This window comes from Gopherus evgoodei, chromosome 4, assembly GCF_007399415.2.
Source record: "Gopherus evgoodei ecotype Sinaloan lineage chromosome 4, rGopEvg1_v1.p, whole genome shotgun sequence".
NCBI classification, from domain to species: domain Eukaryota; kingdom Metazoa; phylum Chordata; order Testudines; family Testudinidae; genus Gopherus; species Gopherus evgoodei.
Window position 1 is genome coordinate 104,223,945 of NC_044325.1, and position 24,660 is coordinate 104,248,604.

Consider the following 24,660-nt stretch of genomic DNA (forward strand, 5'->3'; position numbering starts at 1 on the left):
CATGACACCATGATGACTAATGCATCAAAAATGTAAAATATGCAATGCTATTGCATAAAAATCTTGATCTAGTACCTCGTACAAATTATCTTATTACACATTAAATCCAGGGTGGAAAGAAAGATAACTTTGAATTTTGAGGAAGTAAATGAACCTAATCATCAATAATGAGAATAGGCTGGAAATCTAGCCAAGAAGGCAATAAGACACTTGATTTTTAACTGCTCAGATTCATGCTGTCCCGAGGCAGGGGATGGATTCTATCCATCCATAATTTTATTCTGAGTGTCAGAAACAAGAAGGGCCTCACTGTAAGCAAACCTCATGGGTCTATTGTGCCTTTTATATCATGACTTTGAAACTAGCATTATGTGACTGAATTAGAACAGGGAGGAACGTGCTTGATGCATGTTAAAAGAAAAATTGTCTGCAAATATGTATTAGCAATGGGCTTGAGCTAAAACCCACACTTCTCAATTTAGAAATAGTTTGGCTCTCTGGACCAAACTTCTTGGCTCACCTAAGGAAGAATGGATATATATTATACAGTACATCAGAGAGAGACTCAGTTGTGGGCAGGGTGATATCTTTTTGCATACGTAAGCACACAGTGAACTAGGGATCTGCTTGAGATGGCAAGAGTTCACACTCTCTGACTGATCCTTCTTTTTTTCTTCACTGGCAAGATCCTGTGAAACAAAGATGTCACCAGCTTCAAGACAAATCTCTGGATTCTTCTTGTGATTTGACTGCACAAAAGCTTAGTCACCATATTGGTCACTGGCCTGTTGTACACCATTTCTTTGTTGTCAGATTAATGTTGTTGGTATTATTATTTGTTTGTATTACAGCAGTGCCCAGATGCCCCATAATGGCCTGATTTGGGGATTTTATTGACACATAGTAAGAAGCAGTCACTGCCCCAAATCACTTAGCGTCTGACAGATATACCAGGCAAAGTGTTGAAGAAAGGAAGTATTATAATCTACATTTTTATAAATAGGGAATTGAAGACTATTAATCTAGAGTTGGTAACTTCAGTGAAGTTTTTGAGAGATGGTGAAAACACAGGACACAGTCTCCACAAGGCTGTTCCTTTGGGGATGTGATTATGTGCCTCCCCCCCCATGTAATGCTTATAAAAGACCTAATAAAATCAGCCATGTTATGGGCCGGGGCTGTGTGAATTCCTCAGCATAGTTCTGTGACAACACCTTAGTCCTGACCTGTTTGAGCCTTCAGCGTCTCTGCAGCAAAGACTGCCTGTCATGCCAAACTCTGTGATGTTTTGGTGATGTGCATGAAGTGGAACTATTATGGAGATATTACATTTATTTTCACTTGAAACCTAAGCTTGGGTCTCCACAGATGAAAATGTGCTTGATAAACTGCTTTTGCCCTATTATGAACTCGTGACGGGTGAACTTTAAAATGTTTAGGTGGGTGGGCTAAGTTAGATATTTCAAGTCTGAACGCTTATCTGAAGCCTCTGGGATTCAAGAAAACAGCTTCTGAGTTTTCAACACAGATGCACTTGCGAGCATATAATTCTAGAAAGGGGCTTGGTTACTCTCGTTTCACCATTCCTTTGAGTTCTCTCTCACCCTACTCTCACGCTGTCTTTCTCAAGCAATTCCTCCACATGTGGAGGAAGGCAAGTATAGATTGCATACATGCAAGCCTCCCACTTTGCAGTTCCACGGTGCATTGCTTATCACTCCTGTTTAGGGAATAATGCTTACCCTGTTTTAGTGTGCAGGAGCAGGTGTAGGAATCACAAGTTGTTGAAGTTTATGTAGTGCTGCATTTGACCACAGAAGCCAAACATGAGTGCAGAGAAAACCCCAGAGACACCTTTTTAGGAATAAACAATCTCCTTGCTTCTTTCCTGACTTTGGATTCACTTAACATATTTATTTTACTGCATGTTACACCAGTTTCTTTGTAATAGTATCAGTATTGCCAACTTCAAGCATTCAAAAATAATGAATCAACCCCGCCCTAAATCATGAAATTGTCTTAAATCATGAGATTTCAAAAATATTACAGTTTGAGTTGTTTTTCTTTGTAATCTGGTTTCTGAGCCTTTAGGCTGCACTCAGGTCATGTTTTCAAGTTTTGCTCTGCAGCCATAAAGGCTAGAAACTTACATGAGAAACTTAACTTTCATGTTTTTTAAAAAGTCAGTCTCACGTGACTCCAAGAGCTGAGGCTTTAAGAACAACATCAAGATTTGCCATAAAATCATGAGAGTTGGCAACACTGCAATATGTAAAAGGCAAAACCAAGGCAGCTTTGCAGTACCACAGTTACAATTAGTGTTCAGTGCTCCACTGTCTTATATTCTCCAGGAACTGAAGGGGGAGCAAATGAGTTTTCCTTGTTTTGTCCAATCCACTGTCAAGAGAGCCTTAAACTGTTTTGTGAGACCTGTGATGTCCTTACTTGCCGCAACTGCCTTCTGACCGAACACAAGGAACACAGGTACCAAACGTGAATTCCTTATTGACCCCACCTAAAAACAGTTAACATGGCCTCGAGGTTGCAGAGCTGCATTTGTTATCAATATAGTCACCAAAAATCAAGGAAATCACAGGTTAATACAACTTTAACGGGCATGCCAAACTCAATTCACATGCCTTGCACCCAACAACTTAATACCCAGACCCGCTCACAGACTCTGCAGCTCATACCCTTCCAATTCCAGTATCTACCCAACCTCCATGTGCACATCCAGTTCCTCACAAACAGATTCTAACCTGAATTCTGGCCTTGGCATAGTTAAGACATCTCACCAATAGACGTACTTTTATTTAAAGAGTCAATAATGTATTATTTTTACAAAAAAATATTTTGAGGTCAACATTTTGAGTTTGACTGTGATTGTGAGAAGGTGTGTGCGCACCATGGGAAGTTCTTATGTCGAAATTGAAGGAGATTTTTGTGAGGTGAGTCTGTGACTGTTTGGGTACTAATGGGTGGGATATAGAGGGTTTGTGATTGGAAGGGAAGGTGGGAGCATGGCAAGGGGTTAGAAGGGAAGCAGAATATGGGAAGCAAGTAAATGTGGGCAGTGAAACTGACACATCTGTTTTACTGCAGCCTATATTTGTGGAGACAGTCTGTGTGTTTAGGTGGTAGATGTGGTGTGAATGTGCAAATACAGGATGAGTGCTTTTTGAGGTTTTGGTGCACAATTTTGGATGCTCAGATTGAGGTCCCTTTGAAATTTTTCTATAAATACTAGTTTCTCAGTGCAGTCCAGCAGCTCAGGGTGTGAGCTAGTAATGTGGCCTGTAAGGTTTGTATGGCATATATTAGCAAAGAATATTTTTTTGAAATAAATCCATATGAAATACAAACCTGGCTTCTCTAACTGTATGTGTGTGTGTCCCTAGTTGCTCCTCTCCTAAATAGATTGATCCCAACTATGTTTTTATCTAGAGTTTAGGCACATGCACTTACTTAAGGCAAGACCATGCATGGACGTTTGTGTAGAGGAGAAGAAGGGTGCAAGGACCCATGTAAAAGCCAGGCATATCTGGAATCTTTGTGGGGGCGTGTAGGGATTGTTTCTTTCCAACTCCCTTGTTGGGGGTTCATAGCCCTCCAGAGGCTGTGGAGGAAAGCCCATTGCTCTGCTCTATGTGCTCACCAGCAGAGCTTGCTGGCCACACAGAGAGAAATAGTAAACTTCATCCAGTAAAAGAGTGTAGCAGCAGGTGGAAAATAACAATGGGCAAGTTCTTTTGGGATTGGTGCAGCTTTCAGTGTGTCCTGGCAGGCACAACTGAGCTCTTAATTCTATTCTGATTTATTATTAATCTGCTAAGTAACAACAATGCCTTATTGTTAGTGAGCAAAGAAGGAAAAATATTTAGGAAAGACTTAATGAATGACTAATTTGTGAACAGGAAATCATGTGAAAACTTTCCTCCTTTCCCAGGTTCATGCATCTTGAAGAGGCTTTGCAAAATCAGAGGGTTATCCTAGAAAATGTAACAGCCAAAGTGGAAGAGAGAAAAACTGGGATGCAGGTCTCAGCTAAACAGATTGAAGACAGGTAACTGTTGCACATGAAAGGAGGTATTCAGTAAAAATCCTATTTCAGCTAAAAATGTAGCTAACCAGTGGTACCTAAAGATGCTAGATTTGTTTTCTTTAAAAGTAGAAAATAATAGGTAGATTAAATATCTCAAATATACATATGCAGTTAAACAGGCAAAGATGCCATTTCTCAGTACTACAGAACTGGGGCAGGCTGAAGGAGCATATGACAATTGCTTGCAACTTCCAAAGATATTTTGATATTATCTAGTAATACCGAAGTAGAACAGGAAAAGATCAGAGCTATCGATTATATAAAACTCTAGTACTTGTTTTTTCAAGAAACCTGGCAACCAAGCTGCAATTAAAGACATGAACTTAAGGCCATGTCTACATTAGCACTTATGCTGGCAAAACTTATGTTGCTCAGGAGTGTGAAAAAAACACCTCTCAGAATGACATAAGTTTCACTAATATAAGTGGTAGTGTAATACAGCGCTATTTGACAGGAGAGTTTCTCCCACTGACATAGCTACCGCCACTCATTCTGGGTGGTTTAATTATATCAATGGGAGAGCTCTCCCATTGGCATAGGACAGCTACACGAAAGATCTTACAGTGGCACAGCTGCATTAGTACAGCTGTGCCGCTGTAAGATCTCTAGTGTAAATGTAGCCTAAATGGTGTAACAGTAGAAGATAGTTCACTTTATGAACTGATGTTCAGTTACTTATGCTGGGTTTGTTTGCTGTCAGTCCAATTAATGGAAAAGTTGAGATCACTTTTAAAACCCTCAAAGCCATATAAATCCATCTATACTGTAGTGTAGTATGCAGCAATTAATTAGACATTAATTTTTCTGAAGGTAAATTAAACATATTTGTTTGAGACTATTGTTTTTCTTTATTTTGCCCTTCTTTTGTCAGTTGTCCATCTGAACCATATGAGGGTTTCTTGTATGCAGAGGGTAGATGTAGTTTTCTCTGTTCCCTAGGGAGAAGAATAAAGCATGTAGAATATTCTTAGGCTTATCAGGAAATGTCAGTAAACATTAATTTCACTGTACAAACCAAAACCAAAACATTTCCAGTGATGATCATTGAAATTTACAGATTGGCAAAATAAGAAAAATGCTGCTTGAGAACTTAGTGAGAGTTTGATTTAATTATATTTACTTTGTACATGGACATGTGACATTGGCAATTTGTGTTTAATGGTTATAAAGGTTTAATTTATTGAAAAGACGGTTACTCACCTTTGTAACTGTTGTTCTTCGAGATGTGTTGCTCATATCCATTCCAGTTAGGTGTGCGCGCTCGTTGGAAGGTTTTACCCTAGCAACTCTGGTGGGTCGGCAGGTCGCCCCCTGGAGTGGTGCCGCCATGGCGCTGGATATATACCCCTGCCGACCCATCCGCTACTCCGACAGTGGGGAAGGAGGGCGGGTGTGGAACGGATATGAGCAACACATCTCGAAGAACAACAGTTACAAAGGTGAGTAACTGTCTTTTCTTCTTCAAGTGATTGCTCATATCCATTCCAGTTAGGTGATTCCCAAGCCTTACCTAGGCGGTGGGGTCGGAGTGAGATGTCGCAGAGTGCAATATGGTGGAGCCGAAGGCTGCATCATCCCTAGACTGCTGAACCAGGGCATAGTGGGAGGCGAAAGTGTGGACCGAGGACCAGGTCGCTGCCCGGCAGATTTCATGGGCACGTGCGCGAGGAAAGCAGCTGATGATGCTTGAGCCCTGGTGGAGTGTGCAGTCATGTGGCCTGATGGGACATGAGCCAAGTCGTAACAGGCGCGGATGCACGACGTTACCCAGGAGGAAATGCGCTGCGAGGAGACAGGAAGCCCTTTCATCCGCTCAGCCACTGTGACAAAGAGTTGGGGGGTTCTGCGGAATGGCTTAGTTCGTTCTATATAAAAAGCAAGCGCTCTATGAACGTCAAGGGAGTGTAGCTGCTGCTCCCTGTGAGACGAATGCGGTTTTGGGAAGAAAACCGGGACGAAGATCTCCTGGTTAATGTGGAAGGCCAATACCATCTTGGGAAGAAAGGCTGGATGTGGTCGCAACTGCACCTTGTCTCTGTGGAACACCGTATATGGGGGGTCCACTGTGAGGGCCCGAAGTTCCGAAACCCGTCTCGTGGACGTGATGGCTACCAGGAAAGCGGTTTTCCAGGAGAGGTAGAGAAGGGAGCATGTTGCTAATGGTTCAAATGGAGGGGACATAAGTCTGGCAAGAACCAGGTTAAGATCCCATGTTGGGTCAGGGCGGTGTACCTGAGGGTAGAGGCGCTCTAGGCCCTTAAGGAACCTAGACACCATCGGATGGGAAAACACCGAGCGACCATCCTCTCCTGGGTGGAATGTAGAGATGGCTGCCAAGTGGACCCTCAGAGATGATTCCGCCAAGCCCTGTTGTTTGAGGGACCAGAGGTAATCCAAGATGTTAGATATGGATAGCTCAGCAGGAAGCAGGAAGAAAGCTCCACACACCAGCATGTGAAGCACTTCCACTTGGCCAAATATGTAGCTCTAGTGGAAGGCTTCCTGCTACCCAGGAGTACCTGCTGCACCGGGGTGGAGCAACGCAGCTCAGAGCGAGTCAGCCACGCAGAAGCCACACCTTGAGGTGGAGCGACTGAAGGTCCGGGTGCCGGAGCTTGCCGTGGTCCTGGGTAATCAGGTCCAGGTGAAGAGGCAGGGGAACAGGGTCGGCTACGGATAGGTCTAGCAGCATGGTGTACCAGTGCTGCCGAGGCCACGCTGGAGCTATCATGATTAAGTGGGCTTTGTCCCTGTGCACTTTCAGTAGGACCTTGTGGATGAGTGGAAACGGTGGAAAGGCATAGAGCAGGTGCGTCGTCCATGGCACAAGGAAGGCGTCCGCCATTGACCCCGGTGAGAGACCTTGAAAGGAGCAGAACGCCTGGAATTTCCTGTTCCACAGGATGCAAAGAGGTCTATCCGGGGAAACCCCCACTTCCAGAAGAGTGAAAGAGCAACGTCCGGGCGAAGCGACCATTCGTGGGACAGGAAGGATCTGCTTAGGCGATCCGCCAGCGTGTTCCGAACTCCTGGGAGAAAGGATGCAACAAGGTGTATGGAATGGACTATACAGAAGTCCCATAGTTGTAAGGTTTCCTGGCACGGGGGTGAAGATCTCGTGCCGCCCTGTTTGTTTATATAGTGCGTGGCTGTTGTGTTGTCGGTGAATACCGATACACAACGGCCCTGCAAGTGTTGCCGGAATGTCTGACAAGCGAGGCAGACCGCTCTCAGCTCTCGGACATTGATGTGGAGGTCCAGCTCGTGAGGTGACCAACGGCCTTGGGTGCATAGGTGCCCGAGGTGAGCCCTCCAACCGAGGGACGATGTGTCTGTTGTCAGGGACGCCGAGGGTTGGGGCGGGTGGAACGGGAGCCCCGCACACACCATGGCAGGATCTAGCCACCACTGGAAGGAGTCTAACATGTTCGAGGGAATGGTGACGACCATGTCCATAGGATCTCTGGCTGGACGATATTGCGAGTTGAGCCAGGATTGGAGGGGCCATAGGCGCAGTCGTGCGTAGTTCGTTACGAAAGTGCAGGCCGCCACGTGGCCCAAGAGAGCGAGGCAAGTGCGTACCGAAGTTAGTGGCGCCGCTTGCAGCCTCCGGATGATGACCGTGAGAGCCTGGAACCGTGGCAGTGGTAAGCAGGCTTTGGCAAGAGTCGAGTCCAAGGTGGCACCAATAAACTCTATCCTCTGAGTGAGGATTAGAGTTGACTTTTCCACATTGATCATTAGACCTAGATGTAGGAAAAGGTTCTTGACAATGCGGACGTGACTGAGGACTCGCGTCTCGGCGATCCCACGGATAAGCCAATCGTCTAGATACGGAAAGACATGTATCCGACTGCGGCGAAGGTGGGCGGTGACTACATACATACATTTGGTGAATACCCTTGGGGCTGTAGAGAGGCTGAACTGGAGGACCGCGAACTGAAAATGCTGCTGGCTGACCATGAACCGAAGGAACCTCCTGTGAGGTGGAAAGATGGCTATGTGGAAGTAGGCATCTTGCATGTCGAGGGCGGCATACCAGTCTCCAGGATCCAGGGATGGGATAATGGTCCTCAGGGATACCATACGGAACTTCAACTTTACCATGTATCTGTTGAGTTCCCGCAGATCAAGGATTGGTCTGAGACCTCCCTTCGCCTTGGGGATCAGGAAGTAGCGGGAATAAAACCCCTTGCCCCATTCGTGCTCTGGTACCTCCTCTATGGCTCCTTTGGCGAGGAGCGCTTGCGCTTCCTGTAGGAGGAGTTGCTCGTGAGAGGGGTCCCTGAAGAGGGAGGAGGGTGGGGGGGGGTTGAAATAAATTGCAGATGGTATCCAAGTTCCAACGTGCGTAGGACCCAACGATCTGACGTTAGCTGGGACCATGCAGGGAGGAAGAAGGAAAGCCGGTTGGAAAAGGGCGGGGACAGATCCTTCAAAGAAACTGGTATAACGCCCTCGGGCGCACCTTCAAAAGGAAGGTTTTGGCCCGGGGGGAGGCTCGGAGGAGCTTTGGTTCTGGCCCCCTTGGTTGCCTGATTGTCTCTGGCGGCCGTTTCTGCCTCGCCGTCTGGCAAAGTCTTGTGTCTGCCGAGGTTGAGGGTAAGGGCGGTGCTGTTGGGGTCGGAAGGGCCTGCGCTGAGTTACAGGCGTGTGCATCCCTAACGAACGCATAATGAACCTGTTGTCTTTTAGGCTCTGCAGCCTAGGGTCAGTTTTGTCTGAAAATAGCCCTTGACCCTCGAACGGAAGGTCCTGAATCATGTGCTGGAGCTCCGGGGGGAGGCCAGAGACCTGCAGCCACGAGATACGGCACATAGTCACGCCAGAGGCCAGAGTCCTGGCGGCTGAGTCCGCGGCGTCCAGGGAAGCTTGGAAGGAGGTTCTCGCAACCTTTTTCCCCTCATCGAGGATCGCAGAGAACTCCTGCCGTGCATCCTGTGGAAGCAGCTCCTTAAATTTGTCCGCCGCCGCCCAGGTATTGTAGCTATAGCGGCTAAGGAGAGCTTGCTGGTTGGACACCCGGAGCTGGAGAGCTCCCGCAGTGTAAACTTTATGCCCAAGCAAGTCCATACGTCTCGCGTCCTTCGATTTAGGGGCTGGTGCCTGCTGGCCATGGCGCTCCTTCTCATTAACCGACTGGACGACGAGGGAGCAAGGAGGAGGATGTACATATAGATATTCATAGCCGTTTGAGGGCACCATATACTTGCGCTCTACTCCTCGTGCAGCAGGCGGAACAGAGGCCGGAGACTGCCATATTGTAGTGGCATTGGCCTGTATGGTTTTTATAAATGGGAGAGCCACTCTAGTGGGGGCATCGGATGACAGTATGTCCACCACTGGATCTTGGACCTCTGGGACCTCCTCGGCTTGTAAATTCATGTTCTGTGCAACACACCTGAGGAGGTCCTGGTGGGCCCTGAGGTCAGTTGGAGGAGGGCTGCTTGACGAGGTTCCAGCCACCGCCTCGTCAGGAGAGAACGAAGATGAGAGAACTGGAACGAGCGGGTCTGAAGAGGGCTCTGCCTGAAGCATAGTGTCCGTCTCCCTGGGGAGCTCTGAGTCCTGTGGCTGGGTCACCCCTTCCTCCATAGCAGGAGGGGGAGGGCGGGTAATCGTGGCCTCCGGTGCCCTGTTTTCCAAGGCTGTGGAATGCGATGGACCTGGGGGAGGGCCTTGGGCTTGATGGTATGCCCAGGGTGTCCAGAACCCCCACTGCTGCGGACCATGCTCTTGAGGCTGAGGCTCGCTGAACAAGGCGGCAGGCACGTCGGTGTCCGGGGTGTATACACTGTCCGCCTGAGAGGACAGGGATGGTTGACGGGACGGCCATGGAGGAGCCGCGTGAGGCTGGTATGAGTCCCTCACTCCCGTCGTTGGAGATCTCCTGGGTGCCGGGTTTCGGTACCGGAAATCGTATCGGTGCTGAGAACGAGACTGGGACCTGCAACCAGCGCGGTGCCGGGAGGTCGACCTGGATCTCGATCGTCTACGACGGGACCGGCTGCGAGAGTCTTGGTGCCGGGAGGGGTGCCTGGAGCTGGAATAGTACCGAGAGTACCAACCAGGATGAGAGGTGGATCTGCGCCTCGAGTATGACTGGTGCCGCCTGGGTGAGCGGTGACGGGACTGCGAGCAGCGTCGAGATCGGGACCGGCTGCAATATCTGGAGCAGTGCTGAGATCTGGATTGGGATCGGTGCCAGCTTGTCGACTCCAGCAAAGGAGGCCTCATAGCGGCAGGCTTGCCTCTGGACTGGAGAACCCGCAACGGTGGTGCTGGGGGTTGAGGCAGGGCCGATTCAGTCATGGCTATAAGGTCCCTGGCTGAGGAGAATGTCTCCGGCGTGGAGGGGACCGTCAGCTCGACCACGGGTCTCACCGGGGAGCTCTTCTGGACCGGACTCGACGGCCCTCTCAGGACTGGAGTCGATGGTACCACAGGTGTCGGTGCCGTGGCATGGGTAGATGCCAGGCAATCCGGGCGAGTCTGCACCGAGGGCGTGGAAGAGGATGAAGGCCTTCGATCAGGTCCCTGCACCGGAGAAGGCCGGTGCCGAGGTGTCTTGGCGGGGCCAGCGTGGTCCGGTGCCGGAGAAGCGCTGTCAGCGCTTGGTGCCGAGGACGGAGGGTTAAGGGCTGCCTCCATAAGGAGAGTCTTTAACCGAAAGTTCCTTTCCTTTTTAGTCTGCGGCTTAAAGGCCTTGCAAATGTGGCACTTGTCGGAGATATGTGATTCCCCGAGGCACTTTAAGCAAGAGTCGTGGGAATCGCTTGTGGGTATCGGCTTTTTACAGGCCGAGCACGGTTTAAACCCTGGTGAACCGGGCATGGGCCCCGGCACCGGGTGCGGGGATGGGCTCGAGCCCAAACCCCGCTAAACTATGTACAACACTAACTAACAACTGTAAACTGTAAAACTAAGATACTAAGAACTAAGTCAACTATTCACAACAAGAGATCAGATGAACAGAGAGAAGCTAGGGAAGTGGAGGACAGCTAAGCCGCGCTCCACTGTTCCAACGACCGACATGGGCAGTAAGAAGGAACTGAGGAGCGGACAGGTCGGCAGGGGTATATATCCAGCGCCATGACGGCGCCACTCCAGGGGGCGACCTGCCGACCCACAAGAGTTGCTAGGGTAAAAATCTTCCGACGAGCGTGCACGCGTAGCGCGCACACCTAACTGGAATGGATATGAGCAATCACTTGAAGAAGAATCTCAGTGTCTTCTGTTATTAAATAATTATTGTCAGACCACCGCATTAATTTTCCACAACTGTGAAAATTTAAATGGATTAAATTTTTTACAAATACTTAAAAATCATAATTTTGTGCAACTGTGAAAATTTAAATAGATACAAATAAAAATGCTTAAAAATCAATATTATCCATCAAAATCATAAAAAATAAAATTGAATTCTGCCAATGTTAAATGTTCTTGACTTGTGCTGTGTATAGGAAGCAATTTTAGAGGACCAGTGGGAAAGTGTTTAAGAGTCTGATCTAGTTCCACTGAAATCAGTGGGAATTGTTCCATTAGCCTCAGTGAACGATGGATCAGACCCTGAGTCTGTTATCAATTCTCAGATCTGTTCTCCTTGCCATTAATAACTATCAAATGCTAAATAAATGGAATGCTGATTGATTCATAAAGATGTATTTATAATTTGCCCACAGGTTATTTGAAGTAAAACATTTGCACAGAAAAGTGGAAAATCAGATCAAAATGGCCAAGATGGTTTTGATTAATGAAATCAATAAACGAACAAATACCCTTCTAGAGCAACTTGAGGTAAGTGAGAATGATACCAGTGACACTGAAAATTGGTTTAACAAGAGAGTTTTTCTGACATTGCCTTGGCAAGTTAAATCCTAACTCCAGCCAGAAGAAAGAATACGTCCTGTGTAAGTTATAGTGTATCAGTTAAACAAAATATTTTTTCTCTCAAACGTAAAATGGGATCATAGTCAGAAAGGTAACTATGAAAAATGGCACGTTATTTGCTCCTTGTGGGCCAGCCATATTTTTATGTGTAGTTACATCGTCTGTGCCTACAAAATGCATGGCACCCTGAGATGCCCTTGAATCTATTGCCACTGACTTCCTGTTTTCATGTACCAATGTGGAGTTTGCACAGGCACCTATTACACCATCCTTTGAATGTTAGACTCTCTGGTCCACATTCTAGAAAATGACCTGCAATTCGGGATGCTTTAGCTTTCAGGCATTTTGATACCATCTCTGTGCCTGTCTGTCTATGATACCAATGGGGTTGCTTCTGAGCTTAAAGCTGAGCATGTGCTTAAACGCTTTCTTTGATCAGGGCCACAGTGCTCAGCACTTTTCAGGGTTGAGCTCCTGTCGGTTCCTGTGGAACTTGGAAGTGTCTGTTGCATAAGAAGGGAACCTATCTGTTAGCTCTGCTGTCTCTTTCTACTTGATGGTTCAAACAGGTTCCAAATTTTCAGCAAGTGCCCATCCAGACAATGCCTTTTATGATACACACTGACTGTATGTAGTAAGTATATCTGAATGCTGGCTAAAGTTATGCAGAACATGCTATTTCTCATTATCACCAGAGAATTACCAGCGAGAGGAAACAGAAGTTGGAGCAACAACTTCAAGGCATCATGGTTTTAAACAGGCAGTTTGAACACGTGCAGAACTTTATCAACTGGGCAGTGTGCAGTAAAAACAGCATTCCATTCCTGTTCAGTAAGGAACTGGTAAGAGTAATACCCACTGTCTGTGTGAGACGAAATTGTGCAGTGGTACAAGATCCAGTAGGGTAACTTTATTAGGAAAATAGTGAATCAGAAAGAAATGGGTGGGAGAAGCCTTGTGAACCGCGCAGGAGCCATAAGTCAGGGATCAGGGAGCCCTAAAAAGATAGGAGTCTACCAAGGCACTCTGCACACAAAGCCGGAGTACAGGGGAAAGCCAGATTCAGAATGGGGCTCTTGTTGCCTGCAAATAAAAAAAATTTTTGTGCAGCACAAAATATATCTGAATGTTGTCTGCGAGCCGAGGTTAGAGGCGCTTTGTATGATGATAGGCTAAATTAATTCCTGATCAATGACTCTTTTAAGGATTTAATGTTTCTTCAACATTAAACTATAATGATTTTAAATCTACTGGATGAAACAATGATCCTTTTGATTTTTCGCCAGATTGTGTTTCAGATACAGCATTTGCTGGAGACAAATTGTACCACAGAAGTAGGCCCTCCTTGGAAGATCAGATTCACTTGGGACCCTTCTTTCTGGACTAAACAACTGTCCAATTTAGGTAAGAAAAATACAGCATGATGACTATGATCTTCTGCATTAGATAAGTGCTGGTAAAGTGCTCAAAGCTGTACTAGACACACAGATAAAGAAAGCCCCTGCCTCAAAGAGCTTTCCTTAGCTTAGTTAAGGGCATGATAGTGTAAAATATAGTGTCTCGTTAAGCCTTATTTCACTGCCATGGGGCACTTCAAACCAGCTGAACAGCAATAAATGTTAAGTATTATTACACTGTGATGTACAATATATCAGCTATCCAAGAAAAAAGTTGTCTGAGTGGCGCTGTAGATGTAAAGAACTTATACAGAATACTATGTAATGGTATGTCATTAATAATAAAATCCCCTTTAAAACATAAGGCACCCAGGTGGTAAGTGCTGACTTAGTTAGATAAGGTCATGACAAAATATGACCCCTTTGGTTATATGGGAGTTGCACAATAATAAACTATGCAACTGACATTACTTTGGCTTTGCGAAGAGTGGTAGTGGGGGTGTCTTTGTGTAAATTTCACCAATTATGGTCAGAAAACAGAACAGGTAATATACATGTAACTCAGAGGATTAAAAGACACAGGAAGACATTACAAGTTTTCAGGAACATTCACTTACCTTATTTTATGATGATAATATACAGAATATAATGACATAGCAAGCTGTTTGTGTGCTTTATTATGTAATACACAAGGCGGGTGTGGTAATACTTTATATGGACACTATAGGACACCCCATAAAAGGTTTAGCCTCACCCACCTTATTTCTCATATCCTGGGACCAATACAGCTAGAACAACTTATGATGTAATGACGTATTCATTTCAAGCTGTTTGCTATATGACTGTGTCCCGATTATTTGAAAGGTTATTATGAGAAGGAAATAAGTGAAGGGTAAGAGATGGACCTGTTAGTTCCACGTTTTATTAGAGTACATTAAAACAAAACCCAAACCAGAAATTATAAGTTACACTCTGTAGATGCCTTTGTTATTCATGCTATATATTTGATTGACCATAAACATTTAACTGAAATGACATACATTGTAGTAACACTCAATACCAAATTCAGATTGTGAGTTTTATCTTTGCCTGTTTTATGCCAAATACTGTTCTGAGCAAACTGGCCCCCATCCTCCCTAGCAAGTGGCAACCTTGTACCATTCCAGTGGCCCTAAAGTCAGCCTAGTCAGCCAGTGGAGGATTCCCTGGGTGGAAAAGAACCACTGTAGCAAGTCCTACAGCATTCCCTCCTATCTTCCACAGAGTGGCCTTGGCTGGGGCATCCCTATGCTGCCAGAATGGCCTTGGGACCTGACCAGTGCCTGGCACAGTCAGGATTGGGGGGCACAAAGGTGGCTTAAAGACAATTTTGTTCCCCTCAGACACGCTGCAGTGGATGCACAAGACATGATGGACCTAAGGATCCAGCCTGTTGTATATCTATTTATATAATATATATACATACATTTCATCTTGTGCCTTCCACATTTGCTGGCTGCAGTAGGTTTTTCCAGTTCAGTGTTCTGCAGTAGTAATCCAGTTCAGTCTTCTGATCAAAGTTCTGAAAGGTCATCCCTCATCCCATTTAAAGACATTTAACACTAGACTGCATAAAGCACTAGAAAATATACTGCAAGGAATAATCCTATACTTTCAGAGGGATTGACAAGATCACTTCATAGGCCATGTCTGTCTCTGTGATTTTTATGATTCTTTTCTACATGACATGCATCCAATTTATTTGTCTTACTTTAATTCTGGAAACAAATGTTCTGTGTGCCTATGTTTATGGATGAGAACATATGTTTATACATTAGTAAAAAATGGTAGCTTTGGCCACATCCATCAGTTAAAATAATGGGAGTTGAGTGACAATTTTTCAAAGAAGTGACTGATGTTTTAAGCATGAGTCCGACTGACATCAGTGGGAGTTTTGTGTGATTTAAAATCATGCAAAATTCTTAGAAAATGTATCCTTGATGGTTTTGTTTAATGGAAAAGATAGAAGAAAATGAGAAGTTATCCTGAAGGGCTTTTTAAACAGGATATGAGCAATTTCAAAATTGAACCTGAGAAAAAGAAATTGCCTTTGTAGAATTTACCCATAAAGTGGCAAATTAAACAATTTGTCAAGATCTCAGTTCATTGGCTAGGAACAAGGGAAGGTAACAGTTAATTGTAGAAAAAGTAATTGTACTGCTTTCACAGGTAGCTTAACAATGGAAGGTGGACACACTCCTCATTCAGATGTCCCAACCTATGGAAATATACAAGGATTACATACATCAATGTATCATGGACAACTTTCACCAGCGCCACAGCTTGAGGCTATCAATAACCAATCACATCAGTTTCCACCTCCTGTTCAGTCTCCTATACCAGTGTGTTGCTCCCATTGCTTCAACATTCCTCACATGAATAAGGGTCAGCGTCCTCAGCACCATATGAGCCATCATCAGAATTTTAGACAACCTCTTGAAATGCAGCAGCAGCCGCCACCACATTTTCCACTTCAATACAATGTTCAGCAGCATGAAAAAGAGCAGAGGGGCACACCTCAGCCTTTGAAAATAATGCAGCCTTGTCTAGAGCAGCCATCCCATTCAGAGCAGGATAATGTATCTGGAAGGATGGGAAAACATTTGCAAGCTCAGCAGCCACAGCAGACTCCACATCCAGTTTATACGGTTCCCCCACAAGATATTCATCAGGTTCACTCCGGTCACGTGCAACAATCACACACACAGCCTGCTTTGCAAACTCCAACTGTGCAAGTGCAGCTTGGTCATCTTCAGAAGCTGAAGCTTAACCACATGCAGCAGCAGCAACCACAGCCACCGCCTCCCACATCAAGTCAGAATGAAAACGCTCATGAACAAGTCATACAACAGAGTTTGGACATAATGCACCACCAGTTTGAACTGGAAGAAATGAAAAAGGATTTGGAGCTTCTCCTTCAGGCTCAAGGGCAACCAAGCTTGCAGCTGAATCAAGCCAAACAACCTCAGCATGTTCAGCAAACCATTGTTGGACAGATAAACTACATAGTGAGGCAACCAGCCCCAGTTCAGCAGCAAATCCAAGATGAAGTGCAACAAGTAAGTTCTCCAGACCATTCCTTCCCCCCTCAGTGCATTTAGTCAGCACTGGCTCAGAGCTTGAGACAGAGATTATAAATGTAGATATTTCAATGTTATTAACCAAGTTAGATCTGATAGCAGCTTTAGTTGTGAAGCATAACTCAGGTGAGTGTTGAGATTTTATTTTTTGAATATGCTAATTAAATGTATGGAAATCAGTTTACCACCATTGTGGATGGCTAAAACTTTATTATTTACAGTACAAGTTATTTTCTTCTTGTGAATATTTATGTAACAGTACAGATTCAAGGCCTCAACTGAGATCAGGGCCCTGTTGTGCTAGGTTCTGTACATAGACAACAAGAATTAGTTCCTGTTCCAAAGATCTTACATTCTAAATAGACAAGACAAACAAAAAGTGTGAGAAAATAAGTGTTGTTATCCCCATTTTACAGATGGAGAACTGAAGGACAGAGATATTAAATGACCTGCCAAAGATCACACAGGAAGTTTGTTGCAGAGTTGGGAACAGAGCACAGGTCTCCTGAGCCAAAGTCCAGAGCCTTAATCACAAAACCACTCTACCTTTCTTTTGCTACATACAGGGGAGGCCAAACTTACTGACCCTCTGAGCCACATACAATAATCCTCAGAAATTCGAGAGCTGCAAGACATGCACAACCTGCCCCATGGACCAGTGCCTGCCGGGGTGTGGGGCTAAAGCCCTTACACCCCCCTCCCTGCAGGGCAGAAGCTCCTAGTCGCACCACCCCACCACAGGGCAGAAGCTCCTAATCCCACCACCCTGCTGCAGGGCAGAAGCTCCTAGTCCTACCACCCCGCAGCAGGTCAGAAGCTCCTAGTCTCACCACCCAGAGCAGGGCAGAAATCCCAGGCTCCCCCCACCCAGTCTGGTAGTCAAAGAATGGGATGTGTGCAGGGGGCTCCATGAGCTGCATTTTAACTGTAAAAGAGCCACATGCAGCTCAGGAGCCACAGTTTGGCCGTGCCTGCTACATATCATCAGTAATGACAGCGTCACAAGTGAAGGGAATAAAACAGAGTCAGAGCTGTATAGGTGATGGACAGGAGTGGCTCCAGGCACCAGAACGCCAAGCGTGAGCCTGGGGCGGCAAGCCACGGGCGGCGCTCTGTTGGTCACCACGAGGGCGGCAGGCAGGTTGCCTTCAGCGGCATGCCTGCGGAGGGTCCGCTGGTCCTGCAGGTTCGGTGGACCTCCCGCAGGTATGCCCCGAATCCACAGGACCGGGGATTTCCCGCAGGCAAGCTGCCGAAGGCAACCTGCCTGCCATGCTTGGGGTGGCAAAATACCTAGAGATGCCCCTGATGATGGGTTACAATAAATGTACATTCTCTGTTAGCTGATTTTCATCCAGCAGGAGGCCACACTAGATAATACACTAGAATGCTATAAAATGAACCATATCCTCCCCTGCCTGCCCTCAGTCGGAACCATATAATTAAAATCTAGAACTGAGCCTGTTGGTGGCCATGGTGGCCACCCAGGGCGATATGGCTGAGAGCTTCCCAGACCACATTAGGCAAAGCCTGCACAAAGAGATGGCTCTTGCAATGCACTCAAAAGGTGGTGGGAGTTCAGGAAGATCTCCCAGGGAAATGAATTCCACAGTCATGATTCTTTCACTTGGTAAGCTCTGCCCAGGCAAGTACTGTAAACGCTGACCATCTTCCAAAGTGCTCACATTGGTTTTAGTTGTCATGGCAGATAGTGTGTGGGAATACCTGGATTTTAGATCATTCAAGGTAGATTCTGTGCAGGATTTTTCCCATGATATGCTAAGTCTTTGTCTACATGATGGACCTGACAGCAGCACACCTGTACTGCTTCAGCTGGGCTGCTGTGCAGTCTCCGGTGTAGCTGCTCTTTGCCTGCAGGAGGGAGCTCTCCCATGGCATAAGTAAACCGCTCCCGGGTGGCAGTAGCTATGTCGGCAGGAGATGGTCTCGTGCCGACATAGCGCTGTTCATGCCAGCACTTTTGTTGATGAAGCTTGTATTGATCAGGGTTGTGTTTTTTTCACACCCCTGACTGACAAAAGTTTTGCCAACAAAAGTACTAGTATAGACAAAGCCTAAGAGGGAGATCATTTTCTGTCTGTCTATCTCTCTGTTTTGGGTTATTTTGAGTGTCTTTAAAACAACTGTGTTGTTATTATAAGGAACGTTCATTGTTTTAATATTTCACATAGTGTGCTAATGTTATTTTCCTACGAGTTACTGGATCTGAGTTCCTGGAAACACTGAAATTTTATCCTTTCATCATAGGTTTGTGAGGATTCTGCTGAACTAGAAAGCGAAAAGCCGGTGCTTCCTCTTGATAGAAATGTTATTCCACCTCTGTCACAACCATTAGCTGAAGAAACCACTGTCAGCAGTCCCTCCCCAGAGAGCACTTTGCAACACCCTTCCTTGAATCCAGTGAGGAAGGTACACAAAGCTTTTCAAAACCCTTTTTAAGAGAACAAGTACTTTTATAGCATTGAATGTCATGTGACACTTCTACTGGCGTTCACATCCAAGCTAAAGGATTTAAATATCTGGCTTATGTTCTGTCAGCACAATGGGTTGCAAGTAACCAGGCAATTTTCAAAGCTGGTTACAGCTGCTTCCTCTCCCCTCCCTCTGTATCCTAACCTTCTTTATTTATTATGATGAATCTGGTATTTTGGTATATTCGTTGCATTTTGCAAAAAATAATTAAAAAAATATAAATTAAAAAAAATGGTGGCAACCTAACATAGTTTACATCCACCTCTAACTTGGTTACATGCCATCTTACAATCATGACTTGTAATTTTGCTATAAACTGTCTATGGGGGCATCTATAGCCTGGATATATCTAACATCACTGTTAAATATATAAATAAATACAGCAATGGACGTGCTACAGTTATGGTAGTTGACAAGCAGTGTTCTGATAGAATCATACTTGGCAATCAATCTTGGAAATGGTTGGATGGTTGTTTATCATTTATAAACTGTGCTGCAGAGTGCTTTAGGCCTGGTCTACACTACAGGGTTAGGTCAACATAAGCTGCCTTGCATCAACCTAGCTATGGAAGTGACTTCACTTAAATTTGACTCCGACCAATGTAAGTGCCTCTCTATGCCGACTTAATAGCACCACCTCCTCGAGCAGTGTAGAGTCATGGACAATGGAATTAGGTCAACGCAATGTCTGTGTAGACATTGCATTGTTTACGTCAACTGTTACTGGCTTCCAGGAGCTGTCCCACAGTGCCCCCTCACTGACAATATACATCAATACAAGCGCTCGTAGTGAGGACGCAAACTACCAACACAAGGAGCCAAGTGTGCGCGCACACAAATGATTTAATAACTGCGGTGGCTATATGCCAATGTAACTTAGATTGACAAAATTTTGTAGTGTAAACATGGCCTTAGTGACCTAAGGAAAGAAAAGGGGGAAGGAAGGAAAGGATAGATTAAAGGGACATAATTGTCTTGTACATCTGCTTTAATTTTCTTTCTTGTGTATATTTATGCAGAAAAATAGTGGTCTCTTTTACTCCTAAACATTTTATGCACATGCTAGAGCCACAGTTTGGGATCCCTGACCTGAAATGAGCCCCTGATCACCAAATAACGTGTATAGGCAGAGAGACTCAGTAATTTTTGAACATAAATGGTAACTCTACAACCGTCTAACTAGTTGAGGCTTATTTAATGTATATTGAGAAGCTGTCGTCTTCTCTAGAGCTTAACAGGAAACCTGTCTCTAAGGAAGTGAGGCTTCCTGAAGTGCCCAATTATCTGTGAAGAGGTACAGTAGTCATGGAAAGAAGTCAGAGATGCAGGAGTTGTTAAGACCTTGGGAAAGTGACAGAAAGAACTAGGTATAGAGCAGAAGGAAGCTTAGATGGAAAGGCAAGAAGAGAGAGGAAATGAAAGGAGGATTCTGAATATGAGAATGGAAAAGAAGAGAAGAAGGGTACTTGCAGAAGGAAAGAGAGAGAGAGGAAAGAATGACAGGTGTCTAACAGACCTGACTGGTGTAAATATTTTTGTAAAGAAAGCTAAGTTTTCTCAATGTCACTGGCGTACTGGTTAGTGTGGCTGAGATTGCAGCACCCCTGTACTACAAAGCTTTGTTGTTCCTGTTATTAATATATTGTAATTGGCCATTTTGGGAGTGATGTCATGCCATACTCAAGACCCTGCTAATCGCTGATTTCAAAGTGAATGTAAAGGGAAGTGTGTGGCAAGGTCCCCTGCAAACACTGTTTCTGTGGAAGCTTTCTAATAAGGAAGGCAGTTTTCCTGATGTGCTAATTCTTGCTTTGAATGGGAGATTGGTTCCCACATAATTAAAAAGAGAGATGGACACCATGGTGGTTTCGGTCTATTTTGGCTGCATTTGAGTGTACGTTTCTATGTAGATCTCCATCCTGGCAACATTTGCCTTGGTACAGGTAGAGTTGGGCCTCTTCATCTTCCACATACAAGTTATATGAGACCCCTGTAAAATGCTAATATATTTTATTTAACTGAGTAGAGCCCTAAAACATTACAGTCAGAAAACATAACAGATAGAATGACAGGAGGCAAATATGAACATTATTTTAATAAAAGAAAAACTGTTCTCCCTTTCAAGTAATAATTGGTGTTAGACATTTAAATGGTGCTTCCCAATTCTGCTCAAGTTCATTATTCCAGTACTCCCCTCTCCACCCACTGCTTTCCTAATGGAGCATGATGATTTCTGAGCTGCCAAGAACCTCTTTAAAGAGGAAGCAGTGGAAAATTGAGAAGTTTTAGAGCTAGGATGTAGCAGTAACTCAGAATAAACTGATTAGTCATAAATTGAGCAGAGTTTAACAGAGGGTTAAAAGTTTCCATTCCAATGACTTGTAGCCCTAAGTTGGTTTTTTTTTTGTTTTGTTTTGTTTTTTTTGCCAGGCTTGATTGCTCATGTGATTAGACACCTGTGTTTTAATTTTGCAACATATTTATGGTGTGTATCTGAGGCTACTGACTAATAACTCGCCTGTGTCGCTATATGGGATCATATCTGTTTGTGCATGAAGCTATACAAAAATGATGCTAATAATATTTTGGGATAACCAGATTATTTGCAGATGGCAAAACCTCAAGTAAGTCATGTAGGTCATTCCAAACAAGGGCTAGTAAAGCCATTATACTATGCCCTATCACCAGATATTCTTTACATAAAGCAAGTGTTGCTAGCCAGGGTATGTCATGAATGTTGGCATTTAAGCCGTCACTTTCCCAAAGTTCAGAAGCGTTCCTGTTTGGGCTGATCTGTGCTTTGTGTACTTGTTGAATGTGGTCTAGTGCCTGTATATATATCTTCAAATGTCTGCATGCTCTCTCATCTTCCTTTGCCCTGCTGTTTTTTTTAAAAACACTTGTGGGAGTATTTACATTTCTGTCAGCCTTGCTGTCTTTCCTTGTCTGCCTCTGACTAGCCTTCCCCTGTGAGGGGAGCGCATTTGTTTTTGAAGACCTATCTAGCTAGTGGATGTATTCCTGTTCAGACAGTTGTGTGTTTTGTGTAAATCTTCCTTATTCCAAGTAATATAAATGTTGGGTTTGTGTAGCTCCCTTTAGGAATACAGCACTGAGCATGGAAATCCTCTTTTTAGCCACAAATCAGGCATAAGGTTCTCCACACTGCCCTGTCAATATACGCCACTTCTGTTCTGGAGGGAGCCAGCATTTTGGGTGAAAGAATAGTTTTGTCTCCCGGCCTGTTCAGTGTTCTCTGTTGAGAATGCCAACAAGACAGTGAATTAAATACAGGTTGATTTAGTGATTTTTGTGATAATGACTTTTGTCTGTTGGGAACTGGACTGAGCCAGCAAATTCATTATACGTTAGCCATTAACAGCTGTCTGATGGCAGTAACTTTCAATCACTACCAACATGGGCTACATCTAACTAGGAATCTAGAGGCAAAGTTTACCAACCACCTGAATCATTTGGTCCTCCTGTTGTTTTTGCAGGGTACATTGTTGAGTTACTTATTTGCAAAACAGGATCAGGGAGGGCAATCTATTTGAGAACAGATGCCAATTCTGTAAGATTTTTTGATGTAACTATGATTTTGGGGGTGATAAACTGAGCATGATATTTGCTTGGCTTGAATGTGTTTAATTTTCCTTCATGCTCATGATCAGTTAGAGGTGTAACTTTAAAGCAGATAAAATGCAGAATTGGAAAGAAGTGCTATTGTTATTGTACAGATGCACCATGTGCATCTTTTAATAGGAAGCTCAGATACCATGGTGATAGGCACTATCATGTTTACAGATCTTCCTTTTGTGAGTATGTAACCAGCAGTGAGTATAATAACTAGACAGCCTTCCTCTAACCAAACTATTCTTTATTCTCACGGTAGGAACAAAGCATAAGAAAAAATGATTTTTAAAACAAATAGTCTATGTGCATGTATGTCCTACTTAAGGCTTACCGTCTCCTCGTAGTGACCTGGACAGGCCTAACCTCTTCAGACCTTCCCAGCGCATGGTTATGTCAGTCTGGTTTCTTAAACATATCCCAAACGACTCCTGGCCTCCCCTAGCCCCGAGAGTTTCTTCTCAAACTGCTATAGTCCTTTTGATCTTCTTGTGTTCCATAGTCTTTTCCTGTCACACACTGCCTCTTACCAACCCATAAATGTTTCCTGAGGATTGGCTTATCTTGAGCCATTGTTTTGCTTCCTGCTTATTTTTCCTTACAGCAGGACAGTACCCTATTAAACAAAACCAATATATTCACACAGTAAACATCTCAATAACCCACTCAACATACAGTATTCATTCATTATTACAGAGCAGCTCCACATTTGTCACAGGTATAGAAATACCTAAAACAGGTAGATAGATCCCATCAAATGCTTCTCATCAGAGTGATGTTTCCAAATGCTTCACATTTTCTTTTACTCCTATATTAGGTAGTCTTTTACAGATTCTAAGGCCAGAAGGGACCACTGTGCTCATCCATTCTGACTTCCTGTATATCATTGGCGGGAGAAGTTTTCCAAAATAATCCCTGATTGAACTAGAGTATATCTTTCAGAAAACATCCAATCTTGATTTAAAAATTGCCAGTGATGGAGAATTCACCGCTATGCTTGGTAAATTGTTCTAGTGGTTAACTATCCTCATTGTTAAAAATTTATTCCTTATTTCCATTCTGACTTTGTCTAGCTTCAACTTCCAAACATTGTATCTTATACCTTTGTCTTGGAATTTATGATAGGACTGCGCCTTGGTAGTTCAAGATGGAACTTCTTTATCTCTCCTGAGATGTAATGAACATGAATGCCTCTAATTCTGTCATGTCAATATTACTATCATGTGAGATAAAACTGGATTTTATCTGCTACAGATGGAAGTGCTGTGCATTTTTCGCAGTCTCCAACACATCACGTTTGTCCTAAGCTTTACTGGTGACCTCTGTTCTGTCTATTGCTCATGTGCATGTTGTGATGGGATCCCTGAGGTGGAATTCATTTCCTGGGAGATCCTCCTGTCTCTCACAGTGCTTTGCTAGTGACAAGAAGCAATCCCCTCCGGACACTGTAACTCAGCACAACTGCATGTGGAGCCCCACACCCAGCTTGATTGCATGAATGCTCCCAGAGCCACTCATGAAACACACAGAGAAAGGCACCAGCCAGATCCCCCCAGCTCCCAGCACTGTGCCTCAGGAAGAGCAGTGCACATTTATTAATTGCTTCACCACTTCATCAATGGAAAGTGGATATGCACCAGCCTTTGCAAACCTGAGCAGATTTACCACACACTTCAGGCAAACTCACTGGTAAAGATAAACCATAAAAGAAGTTTGACTGTAAAAGATATATATTAAGTGATTATAAGTGATAGGCAAAAAGTCACTTGGTTACCAAAATAAAATAAATTAAAATATAAGAATGCAGTCTAAACTCTCAACCCTATTAGACTGGGTCACATCTAGATTAAGCAGTTTTTCTCAACCCACTGGATATTGCAGTTCATAACATACAGGTTTCACTCTGGAAACCTGGGCCAGTTCCCTCTGTTGGAGTCTTAGTCTTCTGAGTGTCTTTGTGCTTGCAGCTTAGATGTGGAGATGAGAAAAGAGGAAGCGTGGGGCCCCTGTGTTCTGTTTTATACCTTAG

The 24,660-nt window shown here is 44.5% G+C and overlaps 1 protein-coding gene across 3 annotated transcripts in view; it reads left to right on the forward strand.

Moving 5' to 3' along the window:
- Positions 1-24,660, forward strand: part of TRIM66 (tripartite motif containing 66) — an 81,515-nt gene that overhangs the window by 37,560 nt on the left and 19,295 nt on the right. For 2 of the 3 annotated variants that reach the window (XM_030560434.1, XM_030560433.1), the window contains 7 exons: positions 2,352-2,484; positions 3,947-4,063; positions 11,785-11,899; positions 12,688-12,834; positions 13,279-13,396; positions 15,598-16,487; positions 18,777-18,938. In XM_030560434.1, coding sequence (XP_030416294.1) covers positions 2,352-2,484; positions 3,947-4,063; positions 11,785-11,899; positions 12,688-12,834; positions 13,279-13,396; positions 15,598-16,487; positions 18,777-18,938 — 1,682 coding nt within the window. The remainder of the gene's footprint in view (positions 1-2,351; positions 2,485-3,946; positions 4,064-11,784; positions 11,900-12,687; positions 12,835-13,278; positions 13,397-15,597; positions 16,488-18,776; positions 18,939-24,660) is intronic. The other variant, XM_030560435.1, reaches the window with a different exon arrangement.